The sequence below is a fragment of the Papilio polytes genome, unplaced genomic scaffold (genome assembly GCF_000836215.1).
Source record: "Papilio polytes unplaced genomic scaffold, Ppol_1.0 DF820678.1, whole genome shotgun sequence".
NCBI classification, from domain to species: Eukaryota; Metazoa; Arthropoda; class Insecta; order Lepidoptera; family Papilionidae; genus Papilio; species Papilio polytes.
The window spans coordinates 560,884-582,657 of NW_013528526.1; the positions used below are offsets into that span (position 1 = coordinate 560,884).

At 32.5% G+C, this 21,774-nt stretch overlaps 1 protein-coding gene across 1 annotated transcript in view; it reads right to left on the bottom strand.

The window, feature by feature from the left end:
- Window positions 1–1,800: 1,800 nt before the first annotated feature.
- Window positions 1,801–21,774, bottom strand: part of LOC106110373 (CDC42 small effector protein homolog) — a 26,290-nt gene continuing 6,316 nt past the window's right edge. The window contains exons 2-4 of the mRNA XM_013292193.1: window positions 11,754–12,094; window positions 2,234–2,328; window positions 1,801–1,948 (exon numbers count right to left, since the gene is read on the bottom strand). Coding sequence (XP_013147647.1) covers window positions 1,940–1,948; window positions 2,234–2,328; window positions 11,754–11,895 — 246 coding nt within the window. The 5' untranslated portion in view covers window positions 11,896–12,094 and the 3' untranslated portion in view covers window positions 1,801–1,939. The remainder of the gene's footprint in view (window positions 1,949–2,233; window positions 2,329–11,753; window positions 12,095–21,774) is intronic.

The following is a 21,774-nucleotide window of genomic DNA, read 5'->3' on the forward strand; positions in this document are numbered from 1 at the left end:
TCAAAATATGCACCTTCTCTAATAATTTTACAATCAAACTAAGTTTTATAATAGCTAAAAATTAATACAAATAGTTCACTCAAAGTACATAATTTGCAATTATAAAGTAATGCTAAAATACGGCGAATAAAAAGACTTGGTATTACGTTTTTCAAATATCATGAAGGTTCTAAACACTTGCACACTTCAGAGCAGACAAGATATATGAAAAATATAATACTACACTCGGCGTCAAAAAAAAAAATTCTACATGTTCCTTCAGTCACCTGATTACAATGTCACTACAATACATAAAGTTTTCTTAGTAAGTTTCAAACGCATAAAACTTATGGATTTAAATTTTAGGAATCAGAGCAAGACTATGCAAGACCTTTGTAAATTTTGTAATTTTTTTTTTTAACATAAGATGACAAACGAGCAAGCGGCCACCTGAATCCACCGAAATGACAAAGCGACCGCTGCCCATAGATATCTGCAAAAGTGTTTGCGTTGCCTACCCTTAATCTACGGAGGAGAAGACGCACATAGAGGATATTTCCCCTTCCTATGCGTCTCCTCCACCATCAAATCCACCTTCCATTTCCATCCTAATCTTATGAGAAAAAGGGTGGAAGGAAGAGGGACTAAAATTGGGCCTCCGGCACTATGTATTTGTCATATATGTGGAGTACATATAAAACCAAAACCTATATACGATTAAGATTTCTATGTAAAAGAATCTTTTGAACGTTATTTGAGTAGGGTTTATTTTTTTTATTTTATAAGAATTGTAAATACAAAAAACTGGCATGCAATTAAAAATGAACAATTAACAAATTACAAGTGTTTCCTATTGGACCGATCGATACGCCATATAAGATTTTTTCCCGTTGATTGGACTCCATCGGCCCAATGGGAAAAACCCTGAATTATCACGATAGGGTTACACTAAGGCAGTTTCGACGGAATATATATCAAATATAATTAAAATAAAGGAAGACGGTTTTAATAGTGAAGGGAAAGGTAAATCGTTATTTTTCACGTTATCTCACAAAACATAGTTAAAAAATCTATATTATTATCACTATAATATAATTATTGAATTAATATTTTCATTTTAAAATGACTAAATAGTTTGTTCTTATTTAAATTTCGACATGATTTAAAAAAATTGTTGACATAAATTGAAAAAAAAAAATATTTCAATAGCTACATATTGTTATTAATTTATGATATACCATGCATTAAACATTTTTGTAATTTATATTAAAAATATACAATATTCACCTTGATGAGAAAATTCAATAACTTATAGTGTATTTTAGTATTTGCATTATAATACTAAAAGTTTGGCAACAGTATTGTCTATTAAAAATAAAAAAGGATATATTAACCCCTGTCGACGGAGTTTTTTGTACAAAAAAAAACTGATTTTTTTGGTGAGTCATATGCCCTTAAGTGGACAGAGTTTTTTTGCACAAAAAAATTTTTTTTTAGTTGTCATATTTTTGGATATGAAATAAACTGGTTTAGTAGATTTTTTAAATTAGCTGTTCGTCATACATGACACGATTGAATTAAGGGTTAATTATGTAAAATCAAAATTTTCGTTGTAAACAAATTAACTAACAATTTTCAGTTTGCTAGAAAAATAACTAAAAAAAAAAAATTGTATTGGAGATAATTTATGATTCATACCCAAAGACAATAGTAAGGTTTTTTTGTTATTTTTCTTGCTATGTTAGCCGAAGTTTTTGTTTATTTTAATTTTATGTATAACCTTGTGCGTAGGACTTGTTTTCACTTAGGTAACTTTTTTAGTTTTTTTTTCACCGAATTCGGTCATGACTTATGTACACTGTATCTTAAAATTATAACTTAATTTCTATTTTCAATAATAAATATAGTATATAAGATCATACGATAACACGTTGGTTGGTTCACTAAAGTCCAAACAGCATTAGTACACCTGTAATATAAAGATTTTTAGTTAGAAAAATCATTAAAATAGACGAATAAAAATATTATTATGTTGAATAGAAACTACGAATAATACGAGTATATTATTGTAAAAAAATGGCCTTGGCTAAGGGAGCGCGGCTGAATCATCTCTTTTAGACTTATTTAAAAAAAGCCCATTGTTTTTTATTCCTTTTTTAATGTTAATATCTGTTGCTGTTTTTTATAAACTATCAAAATAGTACTATGTTCTACGATAGTATTTAGTCTTTTTTAAGATAAATTTTAAATTTACCTTAACTCCATAAGGCATTTCGTAGCCACCTTTGCTCTGCATTTGGTTCTGTATCGTGTGCAGCAATGACGATGGCATATCGACGTCCGTAGATCCTGGAATGACAACCAATACCTATTACATTTACAAATAAACAATTCAGAATTGTAAACTGAAATACGTCTAGATTTTTTTAATGATAGTGATGGAAGTAATGGACAGATGTTTGTTAGTTTGTAGCATAAACGGCTGAATTAATTTCGATGAAATTCGGTATAGATGTAGAGAAAACACATAGATTTTTTAGCACTTTTTTTAATTCGCACATGGACGGATTCGCGGGCGAAAGCTAAATGAGGTTAAAAATATAGCTACATTGATAGCGTGTCATCAAGGAATATAGCGTAATTGTCAAAATTATTTTAATGGTGGTTACGCACGCGAGGGGTCGACGACGAGGTCGCGGTCTTCTGAATGTCATAGTCATAGTGCTTATATACGCACAATGTTTAAAGCAATGGAACATGTAAATCTTTTTTAAAAAATCAAGTATAAGATTAATTACTATATGTCGTTGAAATCAAATAAAATTACAAAGAAACGAACACCCATCCATCCCTGTAAAATTACGCTTTTATATTTACTAAGACAAAACTTTATAATTTTGTAACATAAGCATATTTGTTATGTATACTATTATCTTATTTACGTCTAGAATAGTACTAGAAAACTTCAGTTTGTCTACTTAAGCATGTCTCAAAAAGCTTTTTGTGTGAAGATGTCTCGGGTAAAAAAAATTAGCAAAACACAGAATATTTTTCTCTAAATCTAATGTAGCGATAAAATTACTTATAAAAAATATCATTTTATCACTGATATTATAAAAAGGAAAGATTTGTATTTTAGAATGTATTGAAATAAGTCAAAAGTACTGGACCGATATTTTTTATTACTTTACGAAGTCGCGAGCAATAGCAGCAGCAATATTCAAAAATTAGCTAATTTAAATTTTCAATAATTACGAGTAGTATTAGTATAGTTTTTAGGTCACAAATAATTAAAACCATGTTAAACACTAAAGTATATAACTAAAACTATAAACATAAATACACTATAGTTAAAAGTCTCATCCGTTTCCTAATCTTATTAATTTTTATAATCGTTCATTTACTTTTCATATAACCTTAAAAGGTTATCTTGACGGTATCAAAAGAATTAAAAATAAATCAAATAGTACTTTTATATACAAGAAACAAAGTAATCGTATATACCAGAGTGGATTCAGATATGACGGTTGATAGAGATGTATGGAAGAGCAGCACATACTGTGCCGACCCTCCGTAAGGGATAAGGGCAAGTTGATGATGAAACAAAGTAATCGTTTATACAACAATGCATAGATAAATACATATTTTTGTAAAGATTATTCCAATCGAAAGTTAATTATAAAAATTAGTTCATTGTAGTTTTAATCCAAGTTATCGTAATGAGGTTAATAAATAATACGTCAGTAAATTTTTGCATACGCAAGTAACAATAGAAAAATTATTTATTCAAGTGTATGTCAGATAGAAAATAAGAAATTGTAGCCAGCGTATATACGTCTAAGGGAAAGAAATAATTATTTATGAAAAACAAGCAATATGAAAAAAAAATTAAAGTAATTCTAGTTTAAAAAAGTGTCATTTTATTAAAAATAATAGACAGACAGGTAAATTGTAGGAATTGCCGTAGGAAAGGAAGGAGGCAAAGGGGCTGCCCAAATACTCGATATAAATTGAATTGAATTATTACCTCATTTATCTGTACTGGGATTTGTACATATAAATGTACTTAAGTGGCAGAATCTTCGTGACTACGCCAAGGTCCCCAGAGGTCATATTGTGAAGGAAATTGTCGTGACCCTGACCTCTTACTGTATAAAATTTAGTATCAGACATAAAAAAACTGCAATATATAATATAGACATAAAAAAACAAAACGTTTTAATCAACATGCAACTGAAACACAAATAAAACTCGTTTTTTCCTTTCATCTGCTGTTGAAAGTTTTTTGTGTGTATTTAGATCAACTATTGTGCGATTGTCGATTGTTTCGCAGCCAACTGTTTAGTTGCACATAAGCTTGCATAAAAGCTTATAGGAATCAAAGCGAGACGAAACAGTTGTGCGATAGTTTAGTCAAAGTTGTGCATGCACTATAACACTCATTATAACAAACGGATTGACATGAAATCTCACGTATTCTCATTACAATAGAGTAGAGGCGAATGTATCGTGAGACCAATCGAGCTGTTATACCTAGAAAGGTAAAGCGTGTACATTCTTGTACAAACGACAATTAAAGTAATTATTGCATATTAATACGCTATTCAATAGTGTGAGATAAAACATACACAAAGGGTTTTTATTTTTTATAATATAAGGTGGTAAACGAGCAAGCGGCCAACTGAATCCGCCAAAATGGCGAAGCGACCGCTGCCCATAGACATCCGCGATCGCAGATGCGTTGCCTACCTTTACCCGATGGAGGAGGAGACGCACATAAAGAGGATATTGCCCCTTCCTATGCATCTCCTCCACCGTCTAATCCACTTCCCCTTCCCATCCTCTCTTTATAAGAAAAGGGTGGTAAAGGGAAAGGGACTTAAATTAGGACTTCGGCACCACACTCATCAGACGAAACACGGAATTGCTTCCATTTCACGCCTGTCTTCTGTGTGGTCGTGGTATTACACCGGGCGTGTCGGCCCATTCGTGCTAAGATGTTAAAGCGGGCACTACCACTGGTGAATAAATATAGAGATGTTTCTGTAAGTATGGGCAGATTGACCATAGAATTAACAGTGGTAGAGACCGGAAAACAACATATATATAGTATTGATTGGGCACCGATGAAATACAACGTCCTATGGTATATTGTCACTCCCTCCGTCTTATAAGAAATGGATGGGAAGGTAACATGGCGTAGGAGACGCATAGGAAGGGGAAATATCCTGTTTATGTGCGTCTCTTCCTTCATTAATTAAAGGTAGGCAACACATCCGGTATTACGAATGTCTATGTCGCTTCGCCGTTTCGGCGGATTCAGGTAAAGTGGCCGCTTGCTTGTTCGCCGCCTTATAATATAAAAAGAAAAAAAATGTGTGTGTCCTTAAGATACAGGCGACCCAGTTCAAATTATCCTTCCCTATAGAAGCTGAAGGGGAAATGAACTAAAATTGCAAGAATGGATTGTAAAAGTTTATCTAATTGATATTGCGTGTTGTGTCTGGACTACACAAATGATGAATTTAATTCACTTTCTACTGTGGAAACTAACACTGATGGTTCTGTAATAATAAACCAGCTGTGCTTGATTAATGTTTGTTGTCGTGACCCATATGAGTGGCGCAACCGAGCGCGGTAAAAATGAAACGATGTTTTGTGTCTGCCAGAATTGGGTCGGATAGTGTTACATCAAGTTAATAAGCAAGCAGACATTATTGTATTAATTTTATGTAATACTAGCGACTCCATCTGCGTGTAATTTAAAAAAAAATGTAGCCTATGTGTTCTTCCAGACTATCCTCTACATCTATACTAAATTTCATCGAGATTCGTTCAGCCGTTTAGGCTACAAACTCTAACAAACATCCATCCATCCATCTAAACTTTCTTATTTGTAATGTTAGTAAGATATGTAAGTGTAAACCTAACAAAACAAATTCCCTACTTAGCATTTATTTTTTTCATATTTACATTAGAAATATCGTAGTTTTTACGAAATAGTCTGAAGTTAATATGTACAATTCTGATAGATAGCTAACCGTACAAAGATTTTGAACTGGAACTCGGCTTTAATATAACTCCTGGATATCATCATTAAGGTCAAATGTAATGTAGGCGTTTTCTATAACATTAATGGTTTTATTATGGTTTGAAAGTTTTATAATTTGACGAGCTTTTAGCTGTAATAGATGGACTTGTGCATACTCCTATAATCTATTAGGCAGTGTCTTTCAAAGTTATTACAAGAAAATCATTATTTAAAGTAACATTATTGTATAATGTAATTATTCGCAAAATAGTAATAAACATTACTAAATATTAAATTAATTAAAAATATCACGACATGAACGCATATTGCGTTAATATTTTCTAATTTACGATGAAGTTAAAACTTATCTAGAATTCAAACCTATGACCTTACGTTTTCCATCCTAGATTACCAAGGTAAGGTTCTCATCATACGTATTAGAAAGTTAGCAATCTCGGCCTCTCGTATACTTTCCCGTGGCCAATGGTTCTTAAATGATTTAATGCAAAAACACTCTGTAAACACATCTACAGATTAACGAGAAATATTTCTTCTAGATGATGATTTTATTTTAATTTGTTATTTAAATGCAAAATCAAACTATATCTCTTCTCTAAAATCTTTAAGGTTTTCCATACTAGCTGTTGCTCGCGACTTCACGTGAAATTATAACAATAATAAAAAAAAATGTAGCCTATGTTAATCACAGATAAATTACCTTATAATGGTGAAAGAATTTTTAAAATCGGCCCAGTAGTTTTTACGTGAATCGAATACATACAAAAATCCAAATTTTTCCTCTTTATAATTTTAGTACAGAAGTATAGATATATAGAGATGTTATATTATCATACTAATATTATAAATGTAAAAGTTTAGATGGATGGATGGATGGATGGATAGATGTTTGTTAGAGTTTGTGGCCTAAACTGCTGAACGGAACTCAATGAAATTTGGCATAAATGTAGAAGATAGTCTGGAAGAACACATAGGCTACTTGGTTTTGTTATTTTTAATACCACGCGGACGGAGTCGCGGGCGAAAGTTAGTTTATTATATATTGTAAAGATGTTTTGGCTTCAAATGCATAGTTAGGAAGGAGTCGTTTTATAATAGTTATAAGCGTGTTTCTAGATTCAAACATTTTTTTTATGATTACTTTTGTGTTATTGTTTATTTATGTTCAAAAAAAATAATTTCTATCGCTTATTGTATTCAAGGTATAAAAGCGAAACTTATTCGCACAAGTTTCGCTTTCAGTTCATTTGTCAAGGTGTGAAGAATCAGAATGGTGACTTCGACTATCGTGGAAACTAAATTCTATTGTTACATTTAGGACATCACATTGTACCTATTGTTCAGTTTGATTTATAATGTAGGCCCAATGGTTTGTATTTGATATCATTTTTCATATACGGGTTTCTAAAAGCTTTTTACTGGTGTCAGGTACGAGGAGTACTTATTGTAGTTTCTTAAAAAGTTGATAACATAATCGCTAGATGGCGCTGTAATTAATAGTTCACTTTTTTGTATTTACGGGCACTTTTTTATCCGAGTTCCTACTGCAAGTAGATATTTATCCGTAAGCAAACAAAGGCTTGATTATATAGGCATGCTGAATAAATCGTGGATAATATAGTTTAAGGTAAACGCTTGGAATATTTTAGCTTTTTCATTGGAAAGTATCGTTAAGGAAAATTTATGCTGTGTTATACAAAAGAAACAAATAACGAAGATACAAGAACATTGTGATAAACATTTTGAAAATGTTTTATTAAATTGTTTTGTACAAGTTATTTGCAAATATAGCAGACTAGTTGTTGCCCCCGACTACAACGGCGTGAAACAAAATAAAAAACAAAATTGAGTAGCCTATGTGTTCTTCAAGAGTATTCTCTTACATTTCTACCAAATTTCATCGTAACCCGTTTAGCTATTTAGGCTACAAACTCTAACAAACATCCATCCATCTAAACTTTCACTTTTATAATATTAGTATGAAATATGATGTTAAAAAGCCAAGTTAAAGTCCAGTCGCGGGTAGCCCTACATGAGTACTGCTTCCTTAGCGATGACTCAGTAAGCCACCGAACTCTGCCGCTATTTCCGACACTCGCATCGACATAAACATACGATTGTCCATTGCAAAGAATATAATTTAAAACATCAGAAAATATCTAGATATCTACATAAATTATAGTTGGATTTAAACGAATTGGAATCCTGTTTAACATAATACTTCGATATTTCTGTCATTTTATGTAAGTTTTAAGATGAAAGAGTGACTGTTTTAAGCATAGACATTTAAAAAAATAAATCGTTATGTAATTGATTTATCGTGTATCACGATTTGTGATTTTTTGTTTGTTTTATTTAAGTAGTTACGAATAATAAAATTGTATTATAAAGAAACAAAAAAGAGCTCAAGGTAACAAGAGTATTGAAGACGTAAGTCACGATCACGGTTGATTTTTAATACACACATAACCAATATTTTTTTTATAATCGTTTGTATTATTCGGCAGCGTCCGCGTGTGATGGCCAGAAATAGTTTAATGTGGCCAGTTCTATTTTTAACCAGGTTAATCCCCCTATAGCGTGGCATATATCAAAGATGTGCGTTTGCGAAATGCGTCGCTTGGTGTTTTAGGTTGGATTTATGATTAACTAGTTTTCGCCCGTGATTTCGTCCGCGTGGAATTAAAACAAAGATAAGTAGTCTATGTGTTCTTCCAGACTATCCGCTACAATTAAGCCAAATTTCTTCGAGATCCGTGCAGCCGTTTAGGCTACAAACTCTAACAAACATCCATCCATCCTATCCGTCGAAACTTTCGCATTTATATTAGCTAGATTGATATGACTTTTGTTTATCTGTGGCAGAAATTTTTTAATAATAAGTACTAATGAGGGACTCCTTGTGTTGTTTCTTTAATCGTACCCTTTACTTTCTTTGTTTTTATAAGAAAACTAGAGATTTATAATCATTTATTAAAAGATTATTGCAATCTAGACTTAATAATACGTGAGTTGTCGTGCGTCGATTTTTATCGTAATTATCAAAAGCAATCAATTTCAGAAGACAGATTAATTGGCGGAAAGTTATTAGGTTTTTCTATGCTTTTTTTGTTAGTGTTGCTTTACCAGTAAGTTTGCAATACATCTATCCGCTTCCTGTTGAAAAAGACGCTATCGAATTCGTAACTCTTCTTGTTAAAATGCTGATAGGTAAAATTTAAGTTAACGAACTATAGAATGTTTGATGTGCAGTTAACAGTAATTTGTTTTATTTCAAGAAACAACAAAGACATTATGAGGTAGTAACTCGTGTCTCTTTTTATATTGTTTTATATTAAGTAGATATGAAAATGGGCTATCCTGATAGCGTCCACTAGTTTTAGTTGTGGTTGCGGCGTCATCTTAAGTTTATTGTATCACAATGTTTGCGCTTAGGGTTGCCATGACTTCTAATTTCCAATATTTACTACGCGTTTTAACGTCGATTTCATCGTCTCAAACTGCGTGGTATTTACTAAGTTCGGACGTCTTTTTTCCTCGTCGTCCAAGGAGTCTTAAGTTTACAAGTTACATATCTTTTATTTTGTTTTTGTTCAATCAATGTTTAATGTTGGCAACCCTTTCTACGCTACGTCCGGCTGTCTGACGCCGAATTCGGTTCGTATATGCATCTTCGTTGAATCGTAATGAGGTTTTATGTAAGCAGTGAAGATAGAACACACCTTATTATCATAGTATAAAGCTTAAATTTAGCTGTGTCGCTTCGTGCTTGGACAAGATGGTCATCGCTTGGTCTGGTGTAGGGTTTGCTTATTTTAGCTTTACTTACAGGACTTGTGCGTAACAATTTATCGTTATGAAAATAAGGGCTAAATATTGCACAGTAATAATAAACAGATTTATTTATTAAGAACGTAGTGGCAGATGTGGTGCACCTTTTGTAGCAAGGTGTAATTTTTTTTTTAATGAATTGAAATTTAATCAAGGTTTTTAATATAATTAACCTATTTTATGGGCAAATGCAAATGATATTGTAATTTTCTACATACGCCTCAAATAGGGTCGTTTACATTGCATTCGAGAAGGTTACGGGATATCGATATGATATCGCGATATCGATACATCGATGATAGATAATCCGATTTGAAGTGACACGAGAGTTGGATAAGATATCTCGGATCAGCGGCTTGTGACTGTTACGTCAATACGATATTCAGATCAGAGTAGAGAAAGTTAGGCAAAGGTAACAACGGGGATCAGCCACGCTATCTTACCGTGGGTTTTCACTGAAATATGATTACTAAGTCATCCCTTTCATCCTCATCGAAATGAACAGTACAATCATTTCCAATCTTACAAAATTCTTTATATTTTTAAGGTTGTTCGTGTTAATAGTGTTATAACGCAAAGTCTTCATCTATTCAAGTATAAATAGATACAATGTACGAATAAAAAAGTTTACTAAGCACATTATGAGTGTCGCAAGTTGCGCATGTGTGCGTCATGCGTGGTTAAGTTTATCGACCCCACTTTGTCCACTGTCTTGTGCATTTAAGTGACAAATCATTTATAATCATATATTAATATATATATTTATGTTTACAATTAAAATGTCAAAATAACTGATTAGTTTCGTATCCGCTTTTAAATCTCTTGGGATCAGTGGGTATGATTTTATTATCTAACGTTGAAATTATCTGTCAGATAAATTTCTATTTTATACAATTCTAGAAGAACTGTAACTGCGTTTTTCAAATTATAATTATTTACAATTAAATAATAATTTCTACAACTACGTAATTTCATATGTTCCCGTTACGGTGGTTTTAAACGGTACTTCTGTATCTAAGATTCTTGTATGTATAAAATTAAAAATGCGATTGGAAGAACAAGGTACAATTTTACTTGCTGCTAATTTGTCTGTAAATTCAAGGGACAAAAACGATTCAGAATATAAACAGAAACATTAGGATTGTAAAACAATGCAAAGTTAAATGTCAACTTTTAAAGTTATGGGACGTTACGGTTACGTGAAAGCGCAGTTATGTGATCAGTTAGATAACATAAGGACCTGTTTTTCGGACATCAGTTGTCGTCGTGAATTTATAATGCTCATTATCAAGCAGCCGTCAAGTGGAAATTTATGTTCAATTGTAGTTTGTTTTTGTGAAGAAAGTGGAACAAATCGAAAATCATTAGCTTCGTTATTCAGTCACTGTAAACATCTGTGTTTGAGCAGTAACAGAATGGAGAAGCTGTATTCCTCTTGAAATTAAAGAACGGGTTATGTCTACTAGATATAGGACCTGTCCCACCACTGGCTGATAGAGGCTCAGATAGCTTAAAAATGACGTTACTGTCAGATAGTAACAAAATCCGATATTTCCATCACATTGGATTGTTATCTGACAATTTACAAGAATTTGATAGGATTCTTAATGTGTGTGTTAAAATCTTAATATAATTGACTATACCTTAAAGCGCAGTGATGTAATAGTAAAAATTTAATCTTATATTAGGAATTATCTTACTAATATTATAAATGCGAATGTTTGATGCGATTTATGATTGTTAGAGTTTGTCAACTAATCGACTGAAATCTCGATGAAATTTGGCATATATGTTAGGCATAGTCTGGAAGAACACCTAAGCTACTTTTGTTTTTTTATTTCACGCGGATGAATGATGACTATATTTCTGCAATCTACCTAAATAAGTGCCTTACCTATGTGTCCCGTATGTTGGAAATTCGTAGGTGCTCCTATCATAGAGCGGTCTATTCTCCGTCGCGTGCGCTGCGCCTGAGCTGCCGGTTGGTAGCAGCACGCGAACCATTGCAGCCACATCTCACTGCCCGTTGTCGCCATTTTGTCACAAGAGTTCACTGCACTACAAAATGGCCGCCCACAAAATAACACCCACAAAGTTAGTGCACTATTTCTCTTATGAAATTTTAAAGTTTTAATATGGGATGTACGTTTATAATCAAGATGTTTTAAACGGCGTAGCGAGTGAATGATCCTTCGCGCACTGATAACGTCGCCGGCATGGCTCCGTAGATAAATACTGCAACAAGAGAGATTTATCGTTAAATTCTTTGAAACGATATATTAGTACAAAATATTTGTTACATCCTAAACAAACGTCACATTAAGATAAATGTTATCTGAATTTTTAGGGTCACCTTACAAATAATGTTACAAAATATGTTTTTTTTTTTGTTGAAATATAATAGTTTTAAAGTTAATATTGCTGATATTTAAAGATTAATTTTATGAATCATCTTCCTACTTATCCTACTCCCTAGTTTCGGCGCGGTTAATTTTATAAATATGAAGTTTTTGTCATGTTTTTTTTATTACAGAGTGAATCTTTATCGTTTGTGTTTTGTTCTTAACTACATCAAAATATTAACTCAGCTAACGATCTCTTTGTGTTGTTTGTTACCGGCAATTTCAAATATAAATTAACATCGTATGTAAATCACAAAACATTTTATCTATACCAATAAATATGAAAGATTTAAATTTTTGTATGTCTTGAACAACTTTTTTTTATTTTAGGCGAAGTTAAGAGCCGAAGTTATTTTTTTATACAGTAATACAGAATTTTACAAATATTATAATGCCGATGTGTAAAACGAATAGAGTTTTAATTATAAAATAAAAGAAAATGCCCCACAATACCTATTGAATTTTATTTATGGCACAAAAATCTCAAACACATCGAAATATGCAAAATTATTCATGTCATTCTCTGTAACGCAGTTATATGAAAAACAATCGCTAAAAGTGCTAACGTAAGCTATAAAGAATTCAACAAACGCGTCAAATGATGTCAACAAGTAATTGAGTCACTACTTATTAAGTAAACTAGCTGTTGCTTGCGACTTCGTCCGTGTGAAATTAAAAGATAATAAAAAATATAGCCTATGTTACACTTTATTTTTTCACCCTTAGAAAGGTTTTCTCGTGAAAGAATTTTTAAAATCGGTCCAGTAGTTTTTGAGTTACTTCTATACATACAAAAATACAAATCTATGCTCTTTATAATATGAGAATGGATTTACAAGTTATTTAATCCTTCTGGATGGGACAACAACATAAAAAATAACATAATTTAAAATGAATACATAATCTCATCTCCGAACGGCATATGTTAGAGAAAGAAGGAAACAACTAAGAATAGCGCCTATTCATCCTTACACCGAAACCCAAATAAAAAGATGTTTATGTTAATTGGCAAACCCCTTTGTAAACAACTGGATGCAACAACTTGTTTTTTATCAGCGAAAAATACGTGTTTATTCACTTTTATGTATGAGGAAAACCGGGGCGGTTTACTACTAAAAGACATCACCACAATTTGTCTAATCTATAGTAATATTATAAAGACGAAACATTTGTATATTTGTACGTATTGAAATAACCGAAAAACTACTGGACCGATTTTTAAAATTCTTTTACCATTAAGAAGCTACGTTATCAAGTAACATAGGCTATGTTTTTTTTTATATTTACAGTAGAACCTAGATAACTTAAAATCCTCTATAACTTCAAAAAATAATACGTCCCCTTCCCATCAGAGCCCAAAACCTCTACAGCATAGACCCTTGATAACTTAAGACCTCGATAACTTAAAGTATTTTGTGTTTCTCTTGGACTTTAACTTATCGAGGTTCCACTGTTTTTAAATTTACGCGCCGCAGTCGCGAGCGACAGCTAGTAACTCTTATTTTTCCGTATTACATGTCATGTTCAAAGCCACGGTCAGTTGTAAGTAATTAAAGTGTTCACATTAAATTTAAGTGCCATAAAGATAAGAAACCATTAAACGGTTATCGGTCGGTTTTTTATAACTGAAGTAGTGAAAGTCCTTGTATCCTACCATAATGAACCTTGACGTTAAGGAGGAAGTGCGCTTTTAGAATACAATAAATGTGCGTTAGACCGTATTATGGAAAGTGAAGCAATGATAGTGGTCAAAGCTGATGTCATCACAATAATTATCTTCTTAAAAGTTCAAATTTAACAAATGACAAACGTTACGATTTTATAATTTTATCATCGAAGTACTACTAGAACAGGAATGCGTTTTTTCTGTACACCTTGCAGTTAAAATTAAGAAAATAAAACCTTATGATAAGGGCGGAAGAGTCTTGTTGCATGCAAAATAAAATGGAACCCGAGTGAGAGGGCTACAAGTGTAAGCTATGGCTACAATAGCTCTTTCCTTTTTAGTAGTACTTCCATAAGTTTTAAACGTATGGTCAATTAAAAAAAAGATATTTTTCGAAATTATCGGAAAATTAGACTATTACTAAAAAGAGCCTACTGTTAACAATATTTAGCTTTAATAAGCGTAACATGAAGTTCACGTTTAATTTCTTAAAATATCTTTTATAGATAAAAGTATTGTTACCCTTTTTAGTAATAATCAAATTTTCCGAAATTTTTAAAAATGACATTTTTCTATATACGACGACATGTTAAAGTTTATTTACACTATTTTATATATCGTGGTATAAAATCACATTAAAGTCTTAACAAACAACACGAGATTAATACTAATTCTACCTGAAGGTATCCAGAGGGCAGATATAATAATAAACATTTGCAGAATTCCAACGTAAACACCGAGGGTGAAGCACCTTCGTTGTGACTCAGTGCTCCCACTTTGGTTTGCGTTGTTTATATCAAGAGGGTAAGACGTTTTCACCTACACTTTAATAGGGTCGACGCACGTGAGTTGCCAACTCTTTTGTCTTCGTTTAACCAGTCGAGAGTCAGCTATACTTTACTTTAACACTAGCTTTCGCCCGCGAATCTGTGTGAAATTGAAAAAATACAAAATTGAGTAACCTCTAAATAACTACATTGAAATCCGTTCAGCCGTTAAGGCTGCAAACTTTAACAAACATCCAAACATTTAAACTTTCGCATTTATAATTTTAGTATGATTAAGGTCTATTCCCGCCACTGGCTGATAGAGGCTCAGATAGCTTAAAAATGACGACACTGTCAGATAGAGTAACAAAATCTTTCCCATCACATATTACACGTTGGATTATTATCTGACAATTTACAAGAATGTGGTAGGACTGACTCTTAATTAAGTAATGATTACGTTGCAATTTATCTGTAAGTTTTAACACATTGTCACATACTACCTCATATGTTAAAAACACATTGACTTTCGAATCTGATAAATAAACCGGTCTATAATGCGGGTGTTTCTATATCAGTGGTATAAGGACGACCCTGAGGACGCGGGAAGGGGAGCTGATAGCATCGACACAAATGTGAGAACGACCGCAATCATAGTTTCATACAAAATTTTATTCAAAAACACATTTTAACTTTGTACATAAGAATATTGAAACAAAGTATATTGTTAAATAGAGCATCTAAAAATCATGCTTAAGAATATGACGGCCATTACTGTAATCTATACTATATCTATACTAATATTATAAAGAGGAAAGATTTGTATTTTTATGATTTTGGTTTTTAGTATGCATTGAAATAACTCAAAAACTAGTGGTCCGATTTCAAAACTTATTTCACCATTAAAAGGCTACGTTATCATCGAGTAACAAAGGCTATGTATTTTTTTAATTTTTAAATTCCCGCATGCGAAGTCGCCAGCAACAGAGAGACTACATTATAAAGAGTATTATAAAGATTTGTATTTTTGTATATGTTGAAATAACACAAAAACTATTTGGCCGATTTAAACAATTCTTTCACCATTAAAAAGATACGTTAATAGTGAGTAACATAGGCTATACTTTTTTATTATTTTTTTAAATTTCACGATGTCGTGAGTATTTAATTTAATGAAAACTCTTTACTTTATTAATGAAATGTATTAAATAGCACGATATCGACGGGTATGTCCTTATTTTTTTTCCTCTGACGTATTTTTTAATCAGGGACCTAGGGTGTCCTTATTTGTATCATCAAGTTACTACCGATGCGTTGATATTTTTCATTTTATCAATGATCGACGCATAGACATGTTGACCAGATAAATGCATGAGTTTATCTCAAAAATGTCGCAAAAAACGTCTTTAGATATGTAATTGTTTAGACAAAACGAGAGACAACACACATGTTAAGAATGTCAATACAATAACAGTCGGTTTACATGGCTGGGATGCCTTTCTTGGTCCGTTTTTCTTCTTGTAAGTTTCTGATGGTAACAAACCAATCAAAGTTAAACAGGCTGTTTTTAATTATAACAAATTTAAATCTATACTATTATAATAAAGCGTAAACACACACTCTTTGTTGCCTAAGATGTCAGCAATTACAGCATATTTTTGAATAATTCTTTTTTTTTTTTAATAAAAAGGCCTACACTTACGTCACGCTTTAAGCTAAATATTTTTACGCTATTAAACTTAGTGGGTAAATAAATTGGATAAAAATATTAATGTGGGAAAGAGACTATAAGTTGCTGCCAACATCAAGGAAACAAGATTGCCATGGATTGTCATCTTATCATGTCATTTTGACATTTGTAATTGATAATTTGACAAATGTAAACGATAAAATAAAGTTTTTATAATGCGGATGAAGCCGCATGGGAATAGCTTAAGAGAAGACTTTTGCACTGCGCATTCGAGTTATGTAGGACAGTTTGTAGTCCAAGAGTTAACGTCTATTTTTTAAAAGATCTTTAAACACATAAAAAACTTCCATAAACAAGAGCCGTGATAAATACGTGAACAGTTTTTGAAGCGATTGCTGTACCATCAAGATAAAAAAATGTTAAGATATGGTGACGAAATTCAAGTACATTTTATACCGTGTTTTGTAGCTATGTTAAATTATAAAGTAATTTTTCACTTCTTCCAAGTCACGCTGGACTGATTAACTAACAACCGTAACACCCTACTGTCTTAATTATATCTACATAAACATTTTAATATTCCTTTACAAGGAACTTATCACCTTTTGCTTATTTCAACATTTACCATGATGCTACAATAGTAAAAAAAATAATTTAATATTATAAATCGAAATGGTTTGTCTTTTTGTATGTAATGACTACACTCTAAAACTACCGGGCTGATTTCAAAAACTCTTTGCCAGTAAAAACTACATTGCTAGTGTAGTATACTTTTTACTACATTTTTTAATTCTATTCAAATGTAGTCGAGAGCTAGTATATACTTATTAAGGGTCTGTCCCACCAATGGCGGATAAAGACTCAGATAGCTTAAAAATGACGTCACTGTCAGATAAGGGAACAAAAACCGATATTTCTATCACATATGTTACAGGTTCGATTGTTACAATTTGGTGGAAAAGGCCCTAAATGTCTTAAGAATAAATTTTAAAATATTATTAGCATTATAAAGATATCGAGTCTTTGAATGATGAAAGAATCTTGATCACTTTTATATAGATAACAGATTTTTTTACTCAAGGTTTTAAATAGAGAATGGTTTCGTAAACTAGATAGCATCGTTTGCCATAGACAATGAGGTCATACTTTAACTTGACTGTACACTATCAAAGCTCCACGCTTATCTTTTTTAATAAAAAAAAATCTATAAAGTAGTTTTAACAAGTAAAATATTATTTTTATAGATAAGTATAGCATGAGTTTATTATTATTTTTTAGTTTAATTTTTTTCTTTTTCATGTTAATAACTTTATTAGTAATAGAATCCAAATCTACAGAAACTTTGCGTATTCTAAGTAAAGCAGATATCGTTAGCAGGAAGTAACAAGTTTCAATAGAAAGTTACTGTCAGCTACTAAGAAAACTAAGTAAGATTAGAAAATATTCATTTACTTGAATACTTAACATATCACGTGTAAAAATATCATTTTAAAACAACAACCTATATTGCTTTCTCTCTCTTCACTCGCAAATATCATAACTACATAGCTGTTGCTGGCAAATTCGTCCTCGTGAAATTAATAAATAACAAAAAGTATATCCTATGTTACTCACAGTGAAATTATCTTTCTATCGGTGAAAGAACTTTTAATACAGTAAAGTAGTTTTTGAGTTATTTCAATACATACAAAAATACAAATCATTCTTTATAATATTAGTATAGAAGTATAGATAAAAAGCCGAAGATAAAAGCTCAATTTTTATTTACATTTAAATGTATTATTTATAATTTTCTAAAAACACGTTTAACTCACATTTTAAGGTTAAATACATACGTGACTAATCATAATTCGTATAACAATAACATTATGATTCATTTCTGGTAACGTAAACAAAAGATAGTCCACGGTTCACCTCGTCTTAACCACATGACTTGATATTTTAACCTTTACCCTTGATGACAGGTTAATGTTGCGACATTCGCTGGTTATAACCGGTTTAAAAATGTGTTTCCGCTCATAAAATTCAGCAGTCTGAGTGTCTTTGTAAGAAAGTTCTGTCTTCCTTTGATGTTTATAGTCGAATGTTATGAATTACATAATTTCGAATTCTCCATAAAACATGTTATTTAAAAACTTAGTGGACATAAACATTTGTGATGTGGACGGAGTTTTTCTATGTTCAAAAAACTTTAACTAGTACATATAGTATTGTATCTGTGTTTTTACTCTTTGGGATGTTAACATTTATTGTGTAAGTACACAAAGCAATGACGTCATAGTACACAAAGTGCGATAGGTTAGGGGATTACGAAGGAATTAATTAATTCGTGCGTTTCGAGTTACCGTACAATTACTTTGACCGTCCCCCGACCGGTAAACGGGGCGTAGTTTTAATTAACAGATCTATATAACCATTAGTAAGGGCTGTAATTATTCAGAGTTGCAATATATCAATGCAAATAGATAGTGTAAATAATAATAAATTTAACCCAAATATGTCGACATCTAGCCAATTACTAATTCAACAAACGTAAAATAATGTTTTATCGGTTAAATTTAGTTGTAAAACATAGTCTGGTAGAACACAAAGTTATTTTAAATTCCGCACGGATGAACTCGAGGACAAAAGCTAGTAAAATATAAAGATACGTGTTCGGCATCCAAAACCACGTTTACCAAATGTTTAATCGATATTAAAATTGTCATGACGACTAAATTATTTCCATAAAACCAAGAAGTTCAACGCCAAACTGTTCGAAATATACGCATGTCGGCCATTCTAACTACATGTGGGCAAAATAACATCGGTTCATATTGCAAGGAATTCGTTGCGAGATTGAACGGGGGACGGAAATAGACGCCATCTCGCCCCGTTGTCGTGGTAACAATCTCCCGCACGCATCCCGGCCCTACAAGCGTAAAATCTTGTCTGAATCATACTTCGTGTAATTTAACCGTTTTTAATAATCAAAGCTAGGTTTTCCATAATTTACGGGAAGAAAATTTTTTTAATGAGATTTTAAACTAATGTTAAGATTAGTTAACATTTTTTAAATATTTTTTAAGGCCACGTGGCACACGATATAATAAAAAAAAATCAAATGGCACAGGAACATTTGCTTTTTAACCGACTATCCAAAAGAAAGAGGTACTCAAGTCGTCAGAATGCTTTTTTAATTTTTTCCAAGTAAAGATAACAGATATAAAATGACATTCATGGATAAAAGTTTTTTTATCAATACATAAGTCATGTCCCCTATAACAAGTGTGAATACAATCAATGCATAGCAGAATTTATTTTTGTCGCTTCCTTATTAACTCCTTGTTAAACGTGACTTGAACACTTGTGTTATTTTATTGTATATGGTGTCAATTGTTGTTTGTGTCCAGTTATAAAAGAAGAACACATAGGCTACTTAGTTTTTTTTTTAAATCTAGTATTCTATTATTGTAAACGGATACAGGAAAAGTTTAATGACATTAACGTTTAACATGAAATAACAGTTATAGCATTAGCCGTTAATCGTTATTTTGAACAGACAAAACCAGTTAACGTGTTTCGTTAAATCCGGATACGACTGATGTAGCGTGGGCAGAAGCAACAGAAGGTGAAAGATAACCAAATTCTTATATTATGTTTTTAAGGAGTTGATTAGTGTTAAGTGAACTTGTGTAATGAAAATGCTTTATTAATCCACAAGATTTTACATTTTCTTGAGGTCTCTGCCACCTGTGGTAGGTGGAAATCTATGAGGCGGGGTCGCGGACGGAAGCATAAGCGTGCGCGTGACCCTGCCCCCATGTGTTGGAGGAACAAAGGGGTTTAGTGGGTATGCCTCGTAAGAGGAGAACCCCACGTAACTACCGCACTCCCCCCGGGGCATGGTAGAATGCATAAAGCATTCCATTTTGGAAAAAATGGTGGAAATCTGTGTTACAGGCAACAGTGCCTTTTCTAAATCTAGTTACTAGGTACCTTTGAGCATGAGTATTTGTGTGTGGTGTGGGTACGTGTTAGGATGCGTGCATTAACAACAATATATTAGATTTTTTTTATTATTGCATCTTTAAAATTTTTAAATTAAGTTAACTCCTAAAGTTAAGAATGGATTTCGATTGTTATTAAAATATGGTCTCTATTTACAAGTTTTTATATCAACTCCAGGTATCCTTGCGTATGCTTGTCTATACTATTATAATAAAGCGTAAACACACACTTCTTTTTTGCCTAAGATATCAGCAATCACTGCATATTTTCGAATAATTCTTTTTTTTAATAAAAAGCCCTACACTGGTTTTTACAGTGGTAGTGCCCGCTTTAACATCTTAGCGCGAATGGGCCGGCACGCCCGGTGTAATACCACGACCACACAGAAGACAGGCGTGAAATGGTAGCAGTTCCGTGTTTCGTCTGAAGAGTGTGGTGCCGGAGGTCTAATTTAAGTCCCTTTCCCTTTACCACCCTTTTCTTATAAGGAGAGGATGGGAAGGGGAAGTGGATTTGACGGTAGAGGAGATGCATAGGAAGGGGAAATGTCCTCTTTACATGCGTCTCCTCCTCCGTCGTATAAGGGTAGGCAACGCATCTGCAATTGCGGATGTCTATGGGCAGCGGTCGCTTCGCCATTTTGGCGGATTCAGGTGGCCGCTTGCTCGTTTGTCACCTTATGTTATAAAAAAAAAAACTTACGTCACGCTTTACGCTACATTTCACGCCGTTAAACTTAGATGTATATATTTTGGATAAAAACCCTAATGTGGGAAAGAGATCATAAGTTGTTGCCAACATCAAGGAAGAAATGTTGCTATGGTTTGGCATCGTGTCATGTCATTTTGACATTTGCAATTGATAATTTGACATATGTAAACAATATAATGAAATTTTTATACTTTTATGCGGATGAAGTCGCATGGGAACAGCTAGTCCTCTATAAGATTTATTAATTTAATTCCCCATAGGAATAGACAATTAAATTAAATAATGGAAGCGTCTAATCACCTACAGATGGGTCACTTTTAGGTATAACCTTATCTGTGTCACTTCCTGTTTATATTGATATAGCAATCGACAGGAAGCTGTTTATTTTTCTATAGAAAATCGTACAAAATAATCATAAAAATTACTCTCGTGAATACCGAAAGGGTTAACAAAATTTCTATTGATGTTTAATATGTTAATTGTTAGCGTGAGTTCTATACTCACATGTTTTAACAAGCTGATAAAAGAATCAGTTATTCTACGAATGTTACCTACTCTTGAATTTGTCAATTTTAAAAAGGATTTTGTCATAAACAGTGCCGGCCTTGCTATTTCTAACCGAGACGCAGATATCCTCTCCGGCGGACACTTCGTATCTATCCTGCCCCGGATACAAATTGGAACACTCC